Genomic DNA, 20,241 nt, shown 5'->3' on the forward strand with positions numbered 1-20,241 from the left:
TATTCACACACACACACACACACACACACACACACACATTCATTCATTTTCCCATAAAGGCCAGATGATTGAAAAGAGAAGAAAGACAAATAAGAAAGACAAATAAAAAAGGACTAAGAATGTATGGTATGCCACCAATTTAAATTCCTTTGGAATTATTGCCCCTGGAAAAAAAATGCCAATTTTAAAGAATGTTTGGGACGTTGCCATTAAAAAAAAGGTATATGCACTTTTTGGCACTGGCAGCACTTGCACGGAACGATGCCCAAGCAACAAGGTGAGAGTTCAGCTCCTTTGGAACCTATAAAGGCGGTGCTTTCCCACAGGTACACATTTATAGTGCCACCATAGAACAGTTGTGTAGTTACTGGTCAGTACATCAAATATAAAATTACTTTGCCATTCTTACCTGCCACAGCCATCAAGGAGCAGAACACAGATTAAGGCACTGTACAAATACAAAGTTGGCTACAGAACATGGTGTTGAAGCAAATTGATTAGAAATCTCCACCAGATGGCCATTGTGTTGTCACTAAGAGTTATGACCGCTAAATTGAGCCACCATCCAAGATTCATTGAAACTACCCGAAGTTCTAGTAACTACAAAAAAGGCCATGGCCAAACACGTGCTTCAAAGCAAGGCAGCAGCCTTTAATATACAACTATGTGTAAAAGGAGTACAAACATTACACATATGGCTTATGGTAGACTCCACAAAGACACTTCATTACTGGCAGGTGTTACTGTTGAATAAATAAAAATAAATATATAAAGACTTTCCCCTGTTATCTTCTTGTAGATATGTTACTTTGGCCATCACTTCAGAGATACTTAGTCACCGGTTCTTTACACATGCTCATAAACATAATAAAATGGCTTCCAACCTCAAATTTGACCTACACAGCAGATTTGAGAATGATTCATAACACACCTGTTTAACATCACCATGTCACCTTTAGGTTAAACAAATTGGGCATGAGTCATAATGGTCATGGTTGGCCACTAAAAAGTGAGACAGAGGTAAAAACATCTCTAAGTGTATATCAAGCCAGGAATTTGCAGGTAACATTTGAATTTACCACCTTTACTATGGATAATTAGGGAGAAAAGTCACAGAGTCTCTACTGTAAAAGGTTTGCCTCGCCCTGTACAAGCTGTAGGTGAGATGACTCAAAATCTCCTCTCATCATCCAATACACCAAAAACTAAATCAAAGGCAATCACTCCTTTTGCAAACAACACAAAAAATGCTTGCAGGTCAATATTCTTTGTTAGATTTATGCACAGATTGAATGCAGCACAATTTAGTATAATAGGACTTTTGGACATGAAAAGCACTGGAGATTCCCACAAACAATTTACAAGTCCCTTTCTGGATGCAGAGCTGTGTGTCTCAAGTGTTCCTCTAGGCACTGGATTGCAGTGGGGTCTGTATCGATGTCAAATTTATTGCCAAATAAATGGTGTTTTCCCAGCATGAACTGCAAGTCTCCAGCACCGAATACACAAACGGCACGAACATGCGTCCCGCTGCAGGGTGGATATGGTGCTCCCTTTGACACTTCCCCTTCCAAGTACTGCCATTTTACAAACCTAGCAATCGCGTTCATATCGGAAATGTCATATTTGCCGTTAGCTGGCACAGAACCTGGCACTTCTGGAATTCTCTGTAGAGTAGCCCATAAGTATTCATCTGGACTGTAGGTGTCTTTAGACCATTCCAAAAACGCCTGAATTTTCTCATTTCTCAAAACATAGCTCACAAACGCTCTACTGACAACAAAATAAGCACTACCGGAAAAAATTGGAACTTGTAACGGTGGTGCCTTTTTGTCGGTTTCAGTTTTGCGGATGGCACCATCCATGATCTCATAATGTTTCCTCCACCGTACTTCCTTGTGTGGCGGCATCTTTTCGGTTTCAAGGCTGTTGGCACCCTTTAAAGCTTTTAACGCCTCCACAGTTTCTCTGTTGGTTTTAATAGGAAAGTCCATACCACAGAGGTTGATTAAGTATTTCCAAGTTACGCCAAGAGCATGTAGATCCTTCATGCAGTTGAGATCGGCCTGAACGCGAGACCATGATGCATATACCACCGTCTCCAACTGGCTGGCAATAAAGACATTTTCAAAACAGGCTGCAAGTGCCTCAACTGCTGCCTTAAAAGATTGAGGGGATTTTTGGTCAACATGAATGCAGTAATAATTTTGGGGCATATATATGGAACGCAAGAGTCTCTCTAGCATGTCAATCTTATGGTGAGCGACTATCGAATAAGCAATAGGGAAGTCATTCTCTTCCTTGCTTAGGGGAAAAAGAATATATTTCCGATCTTTGGTAAAAGAGTCACAGTCTTTTGTCATATTAATGTAGTCGTTTTCCGTCAGCCGATGATGCCGTTTTTTGTAATCAACGGTTAACAGATCTAGTTTGGCATTCTGGATCTCTTCGATATCGCCATGCAGAATTTTGGTGCAGTTCACATGACCGTCCTCCCTAGTCAACTCCAAGTTGCGGCCGCTACCGCTAAAAAAAGATTTGTGGTGATTTTTCACCACTGTTAAGGTTGCTACCATGAGAGCGGCGAAAAGCAGAAGGTTCACTCTATTCCTTTGGCAGTGACGGAATTTTCTTTTCAGCATTTCAGATGAGAATCTGTGCCCTTCAAGTGATAAAACTAAATCGCTTTCACAATGAATGCCTTGAATGAGAAAAGATGATTACACTGGGTCTGACGTCAACCATAGCATTTCTTGGCAACAGGAAGCAAAGAAAACCTAAAAAGAAATAAGAAGTCATGAGTAAATGGCTGTACAACCGCATGATAAAAACAAACATGTTAATCATTTATTTATATACGCGTTCGGGTTTTGTTGGTTTAACCTTTCATCATTTTACTTTTTAAAACTTTGTCAGAAGATGCCTTTGGGGACATTCCAGACCTTCACAGCCGCAAACTGCAAAAAAAAACTACGATGCGGGTTTTTTCTCTTTTTTTTTTTAAACTTTCGGGTTAGGTGTTAGCAGCAAGTGTTTGAGTAATTTTCTTTTTCTCGATTTAACCGGTTATCATTTTACTTTGTCTGGAGATCTCTTTGGGCACTTCCCAGACCTCACAATCTCTCATGTAACCAGATGGTGCAAAGACCACCTAGCACAAAATTGGACAAAGTTGTGCACCCCATGGCCAGTATCTGGTTAACTATGTATTGTGCAGGGTCAGCATTGCCCTTCATATACAAGAAGCTGATGACTAGGGAAGTCATTGAGCTGAAACGAAAATCCAAAGATGCAGGTAAGCAAACGGAAGGAGAAATATTTCATAGATCAGTGCACACTTCTCTATGTAGGTGCGGTAGATCAGAAACGGTCATTACAGCTAACCAAAGACATGATAAATGCTAAATTTCTTCTTCCATGTGGATAAAGAGCTTGACTGCTTTTGTATCCATAAGTAACACACTTTTCTAAAATTGTACTTTTAAAATAGATATACAGGTATGAAGCATGGACTGCATATTGTTCCAATATAATCTCATTCCAAAAAATTAAAGAAAAGAAAAAAAAAATCACATAAAATTATAATCACATAAAACCCAACACAGAATCTTTTAAGATTGCTATGGCAACAGATGCACGCATCCACGTCACATGACAGATGTGTTTCTGGCAAAAATTATGAATGAGGCATTCGACTACTAGATCGCTAAATGGTTTGCATGATAAAGATTAATCAGGAAAGAGATCTCAAAGAGCGAGAGGGGGAGATGGATAGATCAGAGAGAGTATTTAATAATTCTCTCTTACAAGGTAAACTTAAAGGGGTTTAATAAAGTCCAGGAGGGAAGTTTATCTCAACTGGGGAGAAAGGTTAGAACAAGTGGAACAGAGGTTTGGATGTAATGAAAGGGCATTTTACTTTACTAAGGGGATGGTAGATAACTGGAACAGCCTGCCAGCAGAAGTGGTAGAGGCCAATCCAGGGAGGGACTTTACGCATCCAATGCATTAGCATAAAGCTATCCCAAATCTATGACCAGACCAAGTCTTTACATTAGGCAAAGTGGAAAAACTAGATGGAGCAAATGGTTCTCTTCCCTGCCATCAAATTCTAAGTTCCTATTCCTGGAATGGGTTTGGGTATATAAAAGTATTATGTGCAACAATTACAATATGCGATACAGTTTAAATGTAGTTCAAAATACAATTTAAAACTAAGCAGAAAAGGTAGAATAGTATCAGTTTTTATTTTGTATTAAAGGATAGTTAAAATCCCCTACCCCTTTAAGTGGCTTTTAAAAACAGAACGTAACACAACAGGTAATAATAATTCACTAATTATTGTCCCTAGTGAGCAGAAGTACTATAAAATCCCTTACACATTAACAGATAATTGAATTTAAATGCACCCAATTCAGTTATTCCGGCACACACTGAAATACAGTTGGGCACCGGCAGTTGGGACACTATCATGGCAAAAATGCTTATCCTGCTCTCAGTTACATAAATTATAAATTTAAATGAGCCCTTAAAATATGAAAAGTTAGTCTTGCTTGCCTCCTTTCTGGCTGGTGTATATTCAGAGCATGTGAATTGCTGGTTCTATTGCTAGTAACCATACAAAACAAACAGCAAGTCACATTTTACCTTGTGTACACAATAATAATAATTAAAAAAAATAAAAAATGTATTTAATTGCAAGCCCAGGTTAGTTTAGAACAGGCCTCGACAAATCCTGGGCGCCTGGGAGGTATGCCTGGCTGCGGCTGCTCGTAAAACTTTACTTAGGACATGAAGTAGTGCATATCAGCAGATGCAACCGGGACATACAGAAAATTGCTGCATACACTAAACCCCGATCTTGCTTCCTGAGACCTGTCTGCAGGGCATGTAAGCTGTCCGCCGCTGTCTCTTGGGGCCACGTAATGGCACGTGGCACCTGCCTCAGCGCCCCCTAGTGTTTCCTGTTGCAAATGCTTATGAATGCTAATGCACACTCTTCAACCTTTTCAGGTGAGAGTGCCACCTTTAAAATAAAAAATAAAAATCTATTTCTTGGCAGTCTAGACACCCAAACACTCATTAGTATGTACTTACAATATTGTTATATATTTAAAAGCTGAAAGAAATAGTGTTCCAATTAGCAGTGCATAAGCCACAAGCAGGTTGATTGTTATACTTGGGGAATGTTTTTTATCCTGATCAATATTTTAGTGTGATTTCGTGTACGAATATGGTTTGAAACAAAATAATTGAATTTTAACTTCCTGGGAAATACCTTTCTCCTAACTGAGGTAGGGAAGGAAGATAAAATAAATAAATAAATAAAAAACCCATGGCAAATGTATTGCAAATGCCATAATGGAAGCAAACATACTCATGCATAAAACAAATTTGGGTGGGTAATAAATGTGCTGCACAGAAATTCAACCTCTCAAGGCATTCACGGAAGTACAACAGGGAAGGCAGCTCTTGAAAGACTTTCCTGGTGAAACTGAGTCTGCTGAAGACAAAGTCAAGGTGATAATGTCTAGCGAATTTATGCAGGCTACTCCTGACTGCAGATATGTTTGGAAGAGGCCACAGCTCTCTGAACAAGACGCAGCTACTGATGTAGTAAAACACACCTGCTCATACCCAAGAAGTTTAAGCATCATAATCTGTTGAGGATTGTGGACAAAAAGGATGGAAAATTAATCTCCGTCCTCTCTAACTAAACTAACAAGGGGAAAAAAAGAAAAGAAAAAACAAGACACTTCTTTTATGGAGTGCTAAAATCTTACCCAATCTAATAGCTACCTGGCGGCACCGGACATTTGTCTAGGAAGGCATCCAGGGCTGTAATTTGTACTTTCATAGTTGCAGGACACAGTGCCATTAGAACTCCATCCTGCAGAAAGTCTAGTATGACAGTAAGTCTCAACCAGAGGCACTACTGTCAGAATTTATAATCTGCAACTGGTGACATGGTGAGGCAAGGGTGGTTTCTGTGACAATATCATCAATTCCAAATACCAGATGTATGGGGCATGGCATCTAGATCTTGCATACTTTTGCCTGGGTTCAGGGGGGGGGGGGGAAGAGTGTTGACAGCAGTGGACATAACCTCAATCTCTAGATGATTCAATTACTTTGCATTACAAAGTGTTGACCGACATCTGTTGTGACATCGCCACTGACTTAATGACTTCTAAACCACTAGCAGTTTGCAACAGTTCAGGAAACAAAAATGTTCTCTAGCCACCATTCGTTCACCAATTTGTTTTTAAATGCGCTATCCAACCCACAGAACTGGTGCCAGCAGCGATGGATGTCCAATCGGGAGGGAGCCAGGAAGGACTGAAATTGTGCACGTGGGCCAACACCCAAGAGACAACGTACCTTTAAATAATTATTAGCCCTAGGGTTGGCATGCTGAACCTGATAAAAACCTTATTTTCTCACAGCAGTCAAAGAGACTGTTTAGGGCCATCCTCTACTTCTTAGAGCTGAAGAGAGTAGAAATGGAAGGTCCAAAAAAAATAGAGACCCCCAAGAGGTAATATCTAATGATTTGCATGAATGGGTATATGAAGATACGCATCCATAACATCCATTACACCCACAAAACCAGAGTAGATTTGACTTCGCTATTCTGAATTTTATTTTACAGCCGTCATTGTTACAGAGCACATACATGGGCAGAGAAGATAGTCAAGCACCATACTTTATTTGTGAAAGAAAACCTGCTGCCAAACAGAAGGAAACAGCCAAATAGCATAGAACAACGGGAGGTCTCTCTCTTTCTAGCTCCAACAAAGCTAGACAAAATAGTTAGGGCCAAGCCATCCTATCAAAAGCCCTTTCAGCATCCAAGTTCAACAGCATGGCTGGCCCCATCGGTAGGTCCCTTACCCCAACTGACAATTTGTCTGGCACCTTTAACTGCATGTCTGTTAGTTACAAAACCATTTGGGGCTGGTGAAATAATTGTAGAGGAATGAACATCGGGTATCTGTCTGAACTGTATTTAATAACTTGTAGTCTGTGTTTGACTGGAAGAGTCAAAGGACTTCTTTGTGTAGTTTAAAAGATGTTGGCTAAATCAGCATGGTTTGGTATGTCTGAAGTTGAGAAGGAAGTAGTTGGTATTTAAGTCCGATTGTGCATCTGTTTTCTGGGTTGTACATTCCATCATGACATACCACACAAAATAAAACCACAAAAAACTCCAACTTTACTATGGTGTGGGTTGTCTGTATCCTCGCTGCCGCTTAAGATGCTCCCCCTGTGATAAGCGAGCTTCTAAAAAAAAAAATAAAAAAAAAATAGAATGTATGCTTTGAGAGAGCTGAAGTTACAGCGTTTAAGCCCTTCTGATCGTATCCATTTCATGAGGCAGAGGTTAGAGAGGAACGGGTAAAGATTGGAACTCGTAAGTTGTTGTGCGTAAGTATTAAGGAGGCTTATGTGTTGAGCGGTTCCCATCAGAATACGTGATGTCGATAATTAGTGAATGCCACAGCCAGCGAAGAGGCCTCAGTGTGAGATTACATAAATCCTTATAGGGAGGGGAAGTTGTAAACGGTCAACGCACAACGATGAATCAGCTGAATAAGAATGATACCGTTAGCATTAAATATATCACTCCATCCCAACCATAACCTTTAGGTGTTGTTCCAACAGGAAACATTACCACCTGAGCCAAAAAATGTATAGCTAAACGCCACATAATAAAGTTGCCACTATTAGCATAAACATTTCTTAATGACCCAACTCGCTCAGCACTAATAAGAACCCCATATGATGAAGGTGATCAACTGAAGTGACCTGTGAACATAATATAAACAAAACAGCACATCATCAGTCTCCCTCCTAGGGTCCATCCACTCCAAGGACGAAGAAAAACAGTGTAGATTATAATAGTTTATACGTGTATCCTCCATTTGCTTTAGAAAAGTTGCTGTTTAATCCAGAGTGTCCATCCAAAAAATGTGGTCGACATTAATAACCTTTTACCTTTTAGGGTACAGCAAAATAATCTCAAGAGATAAGAGTTCTGTGGGACTGGTAGGTGAGTGGTCCTTTGGTTCAAAATCCTGCAATGATATCTTGTGTGTCAGTACAGTTGAAAAGTTGGGTTACAGAGCCCCAGATGTGATTTCCTGTGAATTAACACAGTCTTCCACCAGCTCCGTGTTAGACAAACTCCAATGTTTGCTGAAGCTTCCCTAATTTCCCTTCTAGCAAAGGAGATACTCATGCCTGGCAACTCCTGGGCTCCGGCTACCCGGAGCCTTCTCTTGCGGGACGCAGGTAGGACTGCACACTGACGTCAGCGGGCGGTCCCGCTGACGTTGGGGGGGGGAACCCCCCCTTTTAACCCTTACACTGCTAAGGATGTAGTGGTTACATCCTCACAAATGGGCTTTAGGTGCTAAGGACGTAACCACTACGTCCTGAGCAGTGACTTACCTCGGTGGAGGTCCACAGACTTCCACCGCCTCCTGCCCCGGCTATCTGGCCTATATCCTCACAGGCATCGCCGGGACGTCGTCCTCCAGCGATGTCATCGCGCAATGTCGTGATGAAGTAATCTAACAACTTTATTAACAACTGACAATTGTCAGTTAAACAGGTATGGGGGCATGCTGCTTGCATCTCAGGCATCTAAGCCGCTACAGACCCCCAACATATACCGTTCGAAAGGTAATCGCCTCACCTTTCCAACAGTATAAGGCTTGTAAAAGAAGAATAAAAAAATGTTAAAAAGTAAAAAAAAAAAATAAAAAAATATTATTTGGGGGTCTCTAAAGGCAGATAAAGATCAAAATTGCCTAGAGACCCCGAAATCTAAAAATAAACTAGTTTAACTTAAAAAAAAACAAAAAACAAAAAAACAAAAAGTAAGTATTCTAGCTAAATGATCACTGTTACCACAGTGATCATATAGTTATGAAAAGTCACATTCCCTTTTTAAAAATGGCTGATACCACATTTTAATCCCATGATCCCTTTGATCATGGGGTTAAATTTAGCCAATGGTAGAGGGAAGCAATTTTTAAAAACACAGGTTTTGATATTAGAGTTTAGAAAAATAAAATTACAAACTGATTTTTAGAGTCGGAAGTGAAAAAATTTACTTTTTTCCCCATTTTTGGTATATTTAGAATCTGCTGGGTGTGCTGAAAAAAACATGTGGTTTGTATAGTTTATTCCAAAATTTTTTACTTCTAAACGCGTTTAAACGTGAGCTGCAGCAAAATGCTCAAAATTGCCTTGGCACCAGGGTGGGAAATGGCTTAGCAGCAAAAAGGTTAAAGGAAAACCCAGAGATTGCCAGGTATGGAGATACTCAATCCACTACTCGCGGAGGTCACCGTGTTCATGCAGGAACTGCTGAAGCCAACCAACATTCATTAGCTTCTCTTAATGACAGCAGTGTTTTAGATTTCTTCAACCATCATGGAACCATTCCATACAGGACTTCTCCAGCTTGTAAAGGTGATGCCACCTACTTCTGCTTCCACTCTTATTGACCATTAAACACTTGATGTCAATATTGCTCACAGCTAAAAAATGAAACTGCTGTATGATGTCAGCATAATAGTAGCACTCTTTGTTGCTGTTCATCTTCTAACAAAGATGTTTTAACTGTGAGCGGTCATAGTTTGGAAAGCCTTGCACCCATTACCTGAATATAAGCTGTTTAAGATTGTCACAAAGGTAAATCACAGGTAAATACATTTTGGAAAATGCATTTCTCACAGTTACATCGTAACCAATACAACTGCCTTTTTCTAGCACAACTTGCCAAACACAGAAACAGATATCAGAAGCGTTTAACTGTAACAGGGAAATGGTAATTAAATAAATCCTAAAAAGCTGCCTTAGGCGGTTTGTACAGAATTTTCTATCAATTTATTATAGACAAGATCCCCTATAATGGGAGGATCACACTTTCTTTTGAATTTTTAAAATGTTACGTTTGAATGAGCTCATGTAACCCAATTCAGAATATTTCAAGACAATGTCCAGCTATTCGTATAGGTTCCAGACAATCCATAGTAGAATGTTTACATATACTGTAAAGAAGTTTACATTTAGTTTTGCAAGTCTTATACTGTATGACTTAACTATTAACTGCTGTTCATTCTGTGTATATTTAATTACAATTTAACGGAACATATACACTTTTAAAGTGTTAATCAGGAAAAGAGTCTATATAACAAGCGTTTGTCCTACATAGACCGCCAAATTGTCCATTAACATAGTTTATTCGTTAGGAAACATAACTTTGCAGATTATAAACAACCCCAGGTCTTGGCCTCTTGGACAGGGATATGCATTTGGCAGACTGGAGAAAAGTGTAGCAAGTGTCACACTACTTAACTCCTTTAGAGAGTGAAATACTTTTTGGTAATAATTATGCTGTACATTACATATTTTAATGCCCCTTTAAAAACTTATTAAGTCTGAAAGGTGAAAGAGAGAGCTGCTGATGAATTCAACTTCTGCGCAGCTTGAAAAAAAGGGGTAGCCGTGCAAACAAGTCACAAAGCAGAAACAGCAAGAGTTGTATTAATGTGAAATGCCAATGGGGAATCTTACAGGAAGTAGAGTCTTATCGGACTAGGAGGTACTGCATAGACTGAGAGCTACTCAGAAATGTGGGCTTTATCTCCTACATACACATGTGCGCACACAGCAACAAAATACATCACAACACAAACTACTTAGTGGAGGGTTTTAAAATCTGGCCCTCTACGGGTGAAGAACAGTTTCTCTGGCCCATACTATAAACCTAAATATCCACTAACCTAAGCCTACCACTCCAGGCCAGGCTCTGGAAAACCTCCCTCAAACGACACACAGACGTCCAGAAATGTAATGCTGTGGCTCAGGGATCTTCTTTTCACTCCCTTTTTTGTGCCTGAACTTACTCCCCAATCAACAGACTCTGTGAATTGAGAGAACTTACATGCCCATCGCCTTCATCAAAGTCTGGGACCAGACATTCAAAAGCCCACATGGACTTCCACATTGTTCAAAGCGAAGGAGCATTGACCCAGCCTGCTCTCCAAAAGTTTTACCGTAGGAGCCCACATACACGATTTGTGCAGCACCCGTGGACATATTACATTACATTCATAATATTATATTTATTTATATAGCACAAGCAGATTCCATGGTGCCGTTACAAGTCATAGAACATTTTAAAATCACACACAATAACAAACTGGTACAAAAGGAGAAGATGGACCTGCTCTTGTGAACTCACAGTTTAGTCTGTGGTTTAGGGGGAAGTGAAACAGTAGGAGAGGACTGCTTGGATGGGGGTTGATCTGTAGAGGTTGTTGGTCATCTAGATAGCTTGATTAGGATGATGGCTGAGAGTGTTAGGAAGGAAGCTGGCTTTCAGAGAGCTTTTGAGTCACGCACAAGGGAGAAAGTCTGATGAAACAAGTAAGAGAACTTCCAAAACCAAACACCTCCCTGGTGCTAACAAATTATATAATACATTAATTTAACAAAGAAAAAACATATGGCTATTTTAAACTGCCAATAAAAACATTTCTCCATAAGAACTTATGCAGCCCCTTGCTCACGACACTACGTCCTCCTCTCAGGCGCAAAAACAGACTACCGAAATCTGCATGCTGGCCAAGTATTGCAACAGAGCACATTATAGCACAGCAGGAAACCAACAAACAGTCCCCGCATTATTACAAAAGCTGACCTGACAGGAGCCATTGAGAACGTGCGGGCAAACACCACGTTCCTACCAACAAAAACACCAACTCCTGCTGTCAGACACCATAGAAAAAAACAAGCACGGTATGAATCATATATTGGCGAAACATTGCAACACAGCAGGAAACCAACAGCCCTGTATTATTAGAAATACTTTACAAATACTGGTCTGACATGACAGAACCCACAAACAGTGCATCCCTGCTACTGCAACTAGTGAAAAGACAATGAATAATTCAACCACTTAAAGGAAAAGGCAAGACGTGATTCAACAAACCATCCTGCCACAAGTCAGGAACTATTTTAATGCCATTTCTAAACGGACACTTACAAAGCGTTATGTACATTTCAACACATTCTTATATTTTACATATGTATTAGCGTAAGTCTATTTGTTTGAGTATATTCGTCGGCAAAGGAATCTGAACTGTATCATTCCATAATGAAAGAGCGCCTCAATCAAAAATGTATTCATATACTTGTCCTGATTTAAAATATATTTGTACTAATTATATATATATATATATATATATATATATACACACACACATACACTTTTTTTTAAATAACTCCCATCTATTAACCCACCACACTAACTACTCAATATGCATTTAAATTAGCGATTTAAAAAAAAAACTCTAGAGTCAGCTAAAAATAATTATTTTTTTAAACCAGGATCTTGGAACACAGGGAATCAGTTTTACTTCATGTGTTCTGTCTCTTTAGTTCATGATCAAAGTGGGGAGGGAGAAAGAACAGATGGAAAGGCTTCGCCATTTGACCGTATGCATGCATGTTGTTGGCTGTAGCAGAGATGACACGCACAGAAGTGCAGTAGGCGGACCACCCTGGTCATTGAGGGTCAGCTACAGCAGTGATGCAGCAATTACTGTGACATTGGACCTTTTTTTTTTTTTTTAACCAATAACATTCCAGGCTGAACACATCTTCATGCATGTGATACACTCACTAACAATGCTGCTTTGAGGAAGGCTACAAGTTGGGGCCTCTACAGACTCCAAGCGTATATGTGGAAAGTGCTGCCAGTCATTTCAATGGGAGAACTTTCTTGCCACTGATTAACAGCTGCAAGTGGGCATTTGCTGACAAGAGCTGTTGGACCATGCAGCAGGTCAGCCTCTTGTGTTAGGTGAACACATTACTCCAATATACATTATTCTATAATAAAAGAGGGGGGAAAAAATAAATAAATAAGATTATGGACAAACTAGACCTGTCCTGTCCTATCATGGTTGATAGGAAGGAAATTCCATTGTGGTCTAGATTATTATAAATCTATAAAAGACAATTGGTTTTAAAGTAGTGACATGGGTGTGTGACGGGTTATGGGATTTATATTAACCTATATTTTAGAGCCCATAATCCTATTGTTCCTTTCTTATAGGGCCTCAATTTTCTTTAGGAAGAAAAAAAAAATAGAAAAAAAGGATGCAGGGGAGATGGAGAGAATTCATTCTCTGTATGCACCAGAAAACTATATAAAAAAAAAAGTTCTACAGCAACTTCCCAATCATATTTCCAAGTTTCTGTGCCAAGCAAGCCGGCATGGAAAACAGTTTATATCACTGGATTAGGTGAAGCGACAGTGGTTGTCAGGGTATTCGCACTCCAAGTGAGACTCATGAGCAAGCCAAGGAGTTATGCAGATGGGAAATGATGCAATCTGAGCTGTGTGTCAGCCATTGAAACACTTTCATTTTTAGTTTTCTTATTTTGCTTTGTTACAATATCCAACAGTCATATTGTATGGATATATAACTTGATCCAGAAACATCCCAGAATGATAATTCTATATTTATGCTAGATAAAACACAAGACAATCTTGTGTCCCATCATTGAACACGTATTAGAGTTCTTCCAAAGTACTTTAGATGCCTTCTTTACCACTGCCAAGAAAGGGTACAGGCATAAGGGGATCTCATTGGACCCTCTGGAACTACAGGAAAATAGTGGGGGTTGCATGAAATTGTTTTAATCAATTTGCACCACTTACGTAAAGGTGACATTGAAGTGCATAAGATGGCTGGAGTGTTCCTTTCATCACAAGTGTGTATATATATATATATATATATATATATATATATATATATATATATATATATATATATACACACACATATACATACACACTTGTGATGAAAGGAACACTCCAGCCATCTTATGCACTTCAATGTCACCTTTACGTAAGTAAGTTGTCTATGAGGCCCAAAAGTATTGCAGCTATAGCTACCCATTCGTCATGGCAAAATGCCTCCAGATCAGGCAAGTTATTTGGCTGCCTTGCGTGAACCGCACACTTGAGATCTCTCCAAAGTTGCTATATGATATTCAGGAGACTGTGATGGCCATTACAGAACCTTCACCTTTTCTGAAGGGTCAACTTGGCCTTGTGCTTAGGGTGATTGTCATGCTGGAAAAGTCCAAGAGTGCGGAAGAATGCACATGGTCTGCCATGAATATGCATTCAGTGACTGAATATAAACCTTTTATCTAGGCCATTTGGGTGATAACGGTTATCATTATGATTTAAATAGGAGCCAAACAACTATGTGATAATAAATGGCTTCATATGACATCTTTTGCATAATCAGTCATATTTTCAAAATCAATGCCAACATTTCACAATTTCTGCCAGGGTATGCTAACTTTTGAGCACAGCTGTATATACATAAACACAGACTGATAGTATGTTTATGTTATGCCTAACCCCATCAAGACCGGGACGTACCTGGTATGCCATGGTTTCATGATACCTGCAGACCGGGACGTACCAGGTACGTCATCCCAAAAAAATGCCCCCACGTCGCCACAATCATGGTGATCGCGGGGGCGCCACTGCTGCTGTCTGTCCAGCACAGCCACCCCAAGCCTTTGATCACTCCCACGGAGCGATTCTGTAGGCTCAAAATTAGGGCTGCAACAACTAATCGATAATTGATAGTGAAAATCGTTGCCAACTAAGTTCATTATCGATGAAAAATACCCCTCGTTTTATAATCCGTTTCAGTGACTCACAGCAGTTACTACTTACAGTCCCTCCCTGCAGTCACTGCCGATTGGCTTCGCCCATTTCCTATAGCATCCACATGGCTAAGACACTCATCTGAGTATAAAATTAATTAAAGGTAAAGGGGGGGCAAACTAAGGGGAATCTAAATCCTGGGGGCAGTGAAGATTAATCCTGTATTTATTTATAAAAGTATTGTGTGAGTATGCTGTGAACGAGTCTGTAAATCTATGAGGGGATTATGGGATATCTGGAGGGGTATATGGCATATCTGGGGAGGACGGAGTTACATATCTGGGGGTATAAGGGATATAAGGTATATAAGGCATATGTGGGAGGCAGTGTGGCATATTTGGGGGTATGTGACATTTGGGAGGTAGCGTGGCAAGCCTGGGCTCAGATGTGCATAACGGGGGGGGGGGGGCAAGTTGGGAAATAAAAACAAGAAATGCATTGCCCTGCTGTCTGATCGCTCCATGACAGCGTCAGTATTGCATTAACCCCTCCAATGCCGCAGCATTTTAGGGGTTAATACCCATTTTGTACGGGGCTCTGCCACTGTGGAAGCCCAGGCAGACCAGCAACAGCAAAAAAGAGCCCCCACAAGCCTTTTGATCACTCCTCCCTGCAATTGCCGGTTTACCGGCGATTATGTCCCAGCTGCCAGAGGCAGCTTCAGGGACAGGGAGAAAGAATTCTTCGGTCTCCACATGACCAGCCCCAACCCTCCCCTGCTTCCCCATTGCTCAATTAAGAGCGATTGTGGAGTTATAACCCATCCCAGCATTGCAGGGGTTAATATAAAGGCCCCACAAGCTTATGGGGACTAAATATCAATCAATGTTGTGCTCCAAAACAATGTCTGAAATACTGTATTTGGATAGAATGGGTTTGTTAAAAATGAAATTTTACTGCAATGTTTAGGATAGACTGGCACTAAAATAGTTAAATACAAAAGTGTTAAAATGCCCCTAGTAAAATACTTTGGGATATCATCCTTCAAAAAATACACTTTTGTTTAGCAGTTTTTCTTTTTCTGGCCGCTGTTGGGGCGCATCTCCCAGCATACCACATTGTTAAAAAATCTTGTTTAGAAACAGCGATGCGCATCATTCATATTTAACCCTGTAAGTGCCAAAATAAATGAAAATGAGGTGTTTCCAAAAACAGGACAAATACACATATATATATATATATATATATATATATAGTTATATATAGTTTTTATAGGTGAAGCTGAAAATATTTCCTTTTTTCCACCCACATTTTTAGATATCTTTCATATTAATGATGGTTTATATATAAAATGACTTCAATAGAAAGCCCTACTTGTGCTGGGGAAAAAAACAATATATAATGTGCGGGGTGCACTAAATGAGTAAGTGGGCAATCACAGTTGAATCATAGCAAAAGCATAATAAAAAAAATAAAAATAAGTCCTGAAGGGGTTAAACAAGATAACATTCTTTTCATACCCCCACATTTGTGTTACTTTCTGCATCAGCTTTACACAAGACAGGTAACCATTGTAGGTAGCGTCCCTAGGCATAAATAAGAGATATATATTAAAAATATTCAGTATAATTTGCTTAAGTATTAAAACATGTTTCTGCAAGTCAAGGCACAGGGAGGCTGAAAGTGATGTGCACGTACTGGCTGCCTGAGCATGATAGGAGTGTGGTTGCTAACAACTGCTAGCAGCTAACATCAATCACACTCATATCATGCCCAGGCAGCCAGTACAATAAATTTATGTAATATATATATTTTTACATTTTGGGCCCCAAAATTAAGGGAGGGTCTTATACTTGGGGAAATACGGTAAGTTATATACTACTTGTTATGTCAGTGTTGTACATTCTACAGCGCTGTGGAATATGATGGCGCTACATAAAATAACTAATTATCACTTATTGTGGACCTGCCAACTTACCGCTACATAACACTTCTTACCAGAAAAGCCAATAATAAAGTCACATAGGAACTGCATGGCGATAAACAGCATCATACAAAGACTGCAGACAGTCTCACTCCACCAACAGTGACATTGTCATTTTGTTTGGTGCAGGCATCGCTTTCTTTTAAAGCATTTGAATATCCAAACTGTTCAGGCATTGCCTTCCGGCAGAGTTAGGAAGGAGCACCGGCCTGTGGAGTAGAAACCATGCAGTGTATGTATGTATGTATGTATGTATGTATGTATGTATGCATATAAGTGAGAAGAATTGAATCTTCTTACTAAGTTCAAGGAAGGAGTGTATATGAGGATGTAGTTGTAGAAGACAAGAGGAGGTTGCGATCATACTGTGACCGCACGTCTGTGCCTCTTCACTCATCTAAACAATTGTCATCCTAACCGTAGGCAAATAAAAGCAGAGATGGAGTTTTAGGGGCTGAGGCTAAGTTTACGGATAAGGGGAACAAATAATCATTAAGATGACTGAACCCTGTGCACCTTTTACTCACAGTGAGCTCGAGTTCTACTTCTATTGAGCTGCCCTATATGCATCATATCACGACAGCAACAAATTGATTTGCCCTTTAAAATAAGGAGGGGGTATTAAGATAACACCCTGCACCGCATGTACCCACCTTTGTGTGCTCATGCTTTCATACAGGGAGTGGTAGTTATGTTAAAGGGACAGCAACAAAACGAGTCAACATATTATTCAGGGCTGGAATTTGACCATAGCTTTAGTCCCAACCCACTCAAAATAAAAGATAAATTAATCCCTTTTATAAATGGTATCTTCTTTTCTGGTACTGGGGAAATAAGATCTTAAACGTCTTAAAAAATTCTGTTAGTGATCGATTTAATCTACTGAAAAAACATATGCGATATTTAATTGTAACAAATTGTATCATTTACCTTTAAAAAAAAGTTTCAGTGGCTTTGCATTGATCCACCCCACAATTAAAAGATCTCCATCAACTAAAACTTTTAAGAATTCTGCGGTTCTGTATACCTTAACTACTAGTAATTGATGAACGTTAAGCGACAAATAATCAGGAAGTCATAAGGAAGTCCATTTCAAAGCTATAGATATCGAATAAGTTAATAGCAGATGGAAACGGACAGCAGACGGTACTCCTGAAGTTGATCAAGCTATATTCCGCTAAGGACGTCAACTGCCTGATGGCGATGGGATTGGTAATCCACTCAAATTGGAACACCAGAGGTTGCCTATCGCGGGTTACATCCGAGTTTTCGGAGGGGCAGGAAAGCACCTGTTTCCTGTTACAGGGTGCCAGGTCTGTGCTGCAAAGAGTGAAACTTAAACAGAAGTCCTTTAAATTGCTAGGGGAAAAAACGACAGGATATTGCCTAGTCAAGCGTTTCCTGCATGGGGTATAATACTTACAGATGGATTATTTTATCTAGAAGGGCTACATCAATGAAAGAGGGGGAAAAAAAGTATATATATATATATATATATATATATATATATATACACATACATACATATACATACATACACACACACAAATGTAGAGGATAAACTTATTAAATTCAAATGGGAAATGGAATAGCCAAAGATTTTATATATATATATATATATATGTGTTATCACACATAGTTAGCCATACCAATCCACCACGGAGCAAAGCAAGGCCATTTATATATATATATTGACAGAGTGTCAGATGTAGGAGAGGTGTAGGTGAACGTGCAGGTGTACTGTGCAGCATCACTGCAATGAGTGTGAATGTGAGTGAATGAGTGTTAGAGCTATTTACCAAAAGACCTGTTGTCACGCCATGCGAAGTTTCTCAAGGTGAGTATGACATTTGCCAGCAATATGACTGCACAAACTAAATGAGCCGTTAGCACGGCGAGCACTGCAGATGCGAAGCTTACCTCGAGCAGCTGCATGAAGGCGAGTCTCCATACATCCTCCGGAGCACGTCTGACAGCCTTCGGAGCGTCATGCAACGTGGTCCTCCGGTATATCTATGCACCGGCACATCACCAGAGGAAGTACCAGTGCCTCTCAAACCTCTGATTGCTAGGCGGCAACCCGCAGGCTGTCGAGGGAGGTGAGGCAGACACCTCCTCCCTGGCAATCGCTCGCCTTGTGCCTCACTAGGGGCCGCTTCCACGTCGGCCTGGGGGGTGAGTACTAAGCCTGCCAGGCTGGGATCACTGTGGCGTCACTTCTGATGCTCCGCACACTCATTTACCTTTTTTTTTTCTTGTTGCCTTCCGCTTGATGTGTGCCTTCATTGAGTATGTTGGAACGTGAGCGCCACCGCCTGGAACTCATTGGAAGTGCAGCTCTGATGTTCGTCACTTGCTAATTACACAGTGAAGCAGCTGCTGCTGTGGAAATTCAGTGAAATGTAGGCTTCTTTATGTTAGGGTTTTAAACTCATAGGCTTCACCATACATTATGAAGGTCCATCCCCAATAAGCTGCTGAAGGATCAGCCTTGACAACCCTCGTAAAATCAATCCTCTCCCCATGAACCCACAACTCCTCTGCAAATGCTCCAGTTAGTGAATAGACCCTATTGAGATTCACAGAGCACGTGTAGTGACATTGTGTAACGCTGGCTGCGGGCCTAAATCCTTAATTTAATAAACGCGAGTGATGTGGGGTTGTAGCTTTTTTATGATTGATTGCCTAAGGATGAATGAAAGGGGTAGAGCGCAGGGGATGGTTGGCAAAAACAGGGACAATATTGTTCAAATTGGTTCTAGTACTCAATGTTTGTTTTGTATATTGTGCTTGTTACGAAATTTGGAGGGATTTTTAAATCCGGAAACGAAATTCGTTGTCACCCTCAGTCACTGTCTCTCACACACAAACTCTCAATCTCTCCCTACCTTCTCCATCAAACATCTCTGTCTTGCCTCTTCTTTTTCTTCGCGTCTTCTTTCCTCTTTTTTAGTCCCCTTTTCCCCACTGTCTGCTGCATTACTCAGGCCTCCCTGAGTGCTTCCATAAAAAGGCGGAATCTCCTCGCACACCCTCTCCCCTGAATAGAGGAATGGGGGATCCATGGGGCATCCAAAGATGCTAGGTTAGTGGATAGCGAGCTGAAGCAAACCAAGAAGGAAGACAGAAAGATGAGGCAAGACAAGAAGTGGAGCTGCGGAAAAGGAGACAGGGACACAGAAGCATAGCAGTTGGAGGAGTACGTAGGGAGACATTGAGAGCATACCTGGGAACTCCCCGGGTTTTGCCTGGACAACTCTGGGAGAAGCGCCGCTTCTCCGGTTCGACACACAAATCCTCCGGGTCATGGGAGCCGGGTTGCTTTTACCCTTTAAATGGCTTATTAAATATCACACTTACTGCTTAGTATCACTAAAGCTATCACTATTCTACCAGCTGAATATACTATGTTAAAATATAAAAATGTTTAAGAAAATATGCTATTGAAATGTAATGTATTTAAGCCATTGTTTATGTTAAATATGCTGATTTCTGCCAGAGGAATTATCCCCTGATGTATTTCCAAAAATAAGGGCAGCGA

The 20,241-nt window shown here is 40.3% G+C and overlaps 1 protein-coding gene across 1 annotated transcript; it reads right to left on the minus strand.

The window, feature by feature from the left end:
- Positions 1 to 1,358: 1,358 nt before the first annotated feature.
- LOC149300584 (beta-1,3-galactosyl-O-glycosyl-glycoprotein beta-1,6-N-acetylglucosaminyltransferase-like) lies at positions 1,359 to 2,576 on the minus strand. The gene has a single exon (XM_089485094.1). It carries the CDS (start codon positions 2,574 to 2,576, stop codon positions 1,359 to 1,361), a length of 1,218 nt encoding a protein of 405 aa, XP_089341220.1.
- Between the last annotated feature and the right edge of the window lie 17,665 nt (positions 2,577 to 20,241).

The sequence above is a fragment of the Sceloporus occidentalis genome, unplaced genomic scaffold (assembly GCF_023333645.1).
Source record: "Sceloporus occidentalis isolate IW3139 unplaced genomic scaffold, rSceOcc1.0.p SCAF_24, whole genome shotgun sequence".
NCBI lineage: Eukaryota > Metazoa > Chordata > Lepidosauria > Squamata > Phrynosomatidae > Sceloporus > Sceloporus occidentalis.

Bases quoted from the DNA above. Each gene is read 5' to 3' on its own strand.
- LOC149300584 (XM_089485094.1), bottom strand. From the start codon at position 2,576: ATGGTAGCAACCTTAACAGTGGTGAAAAATCACCACAAATCTTTTTTT.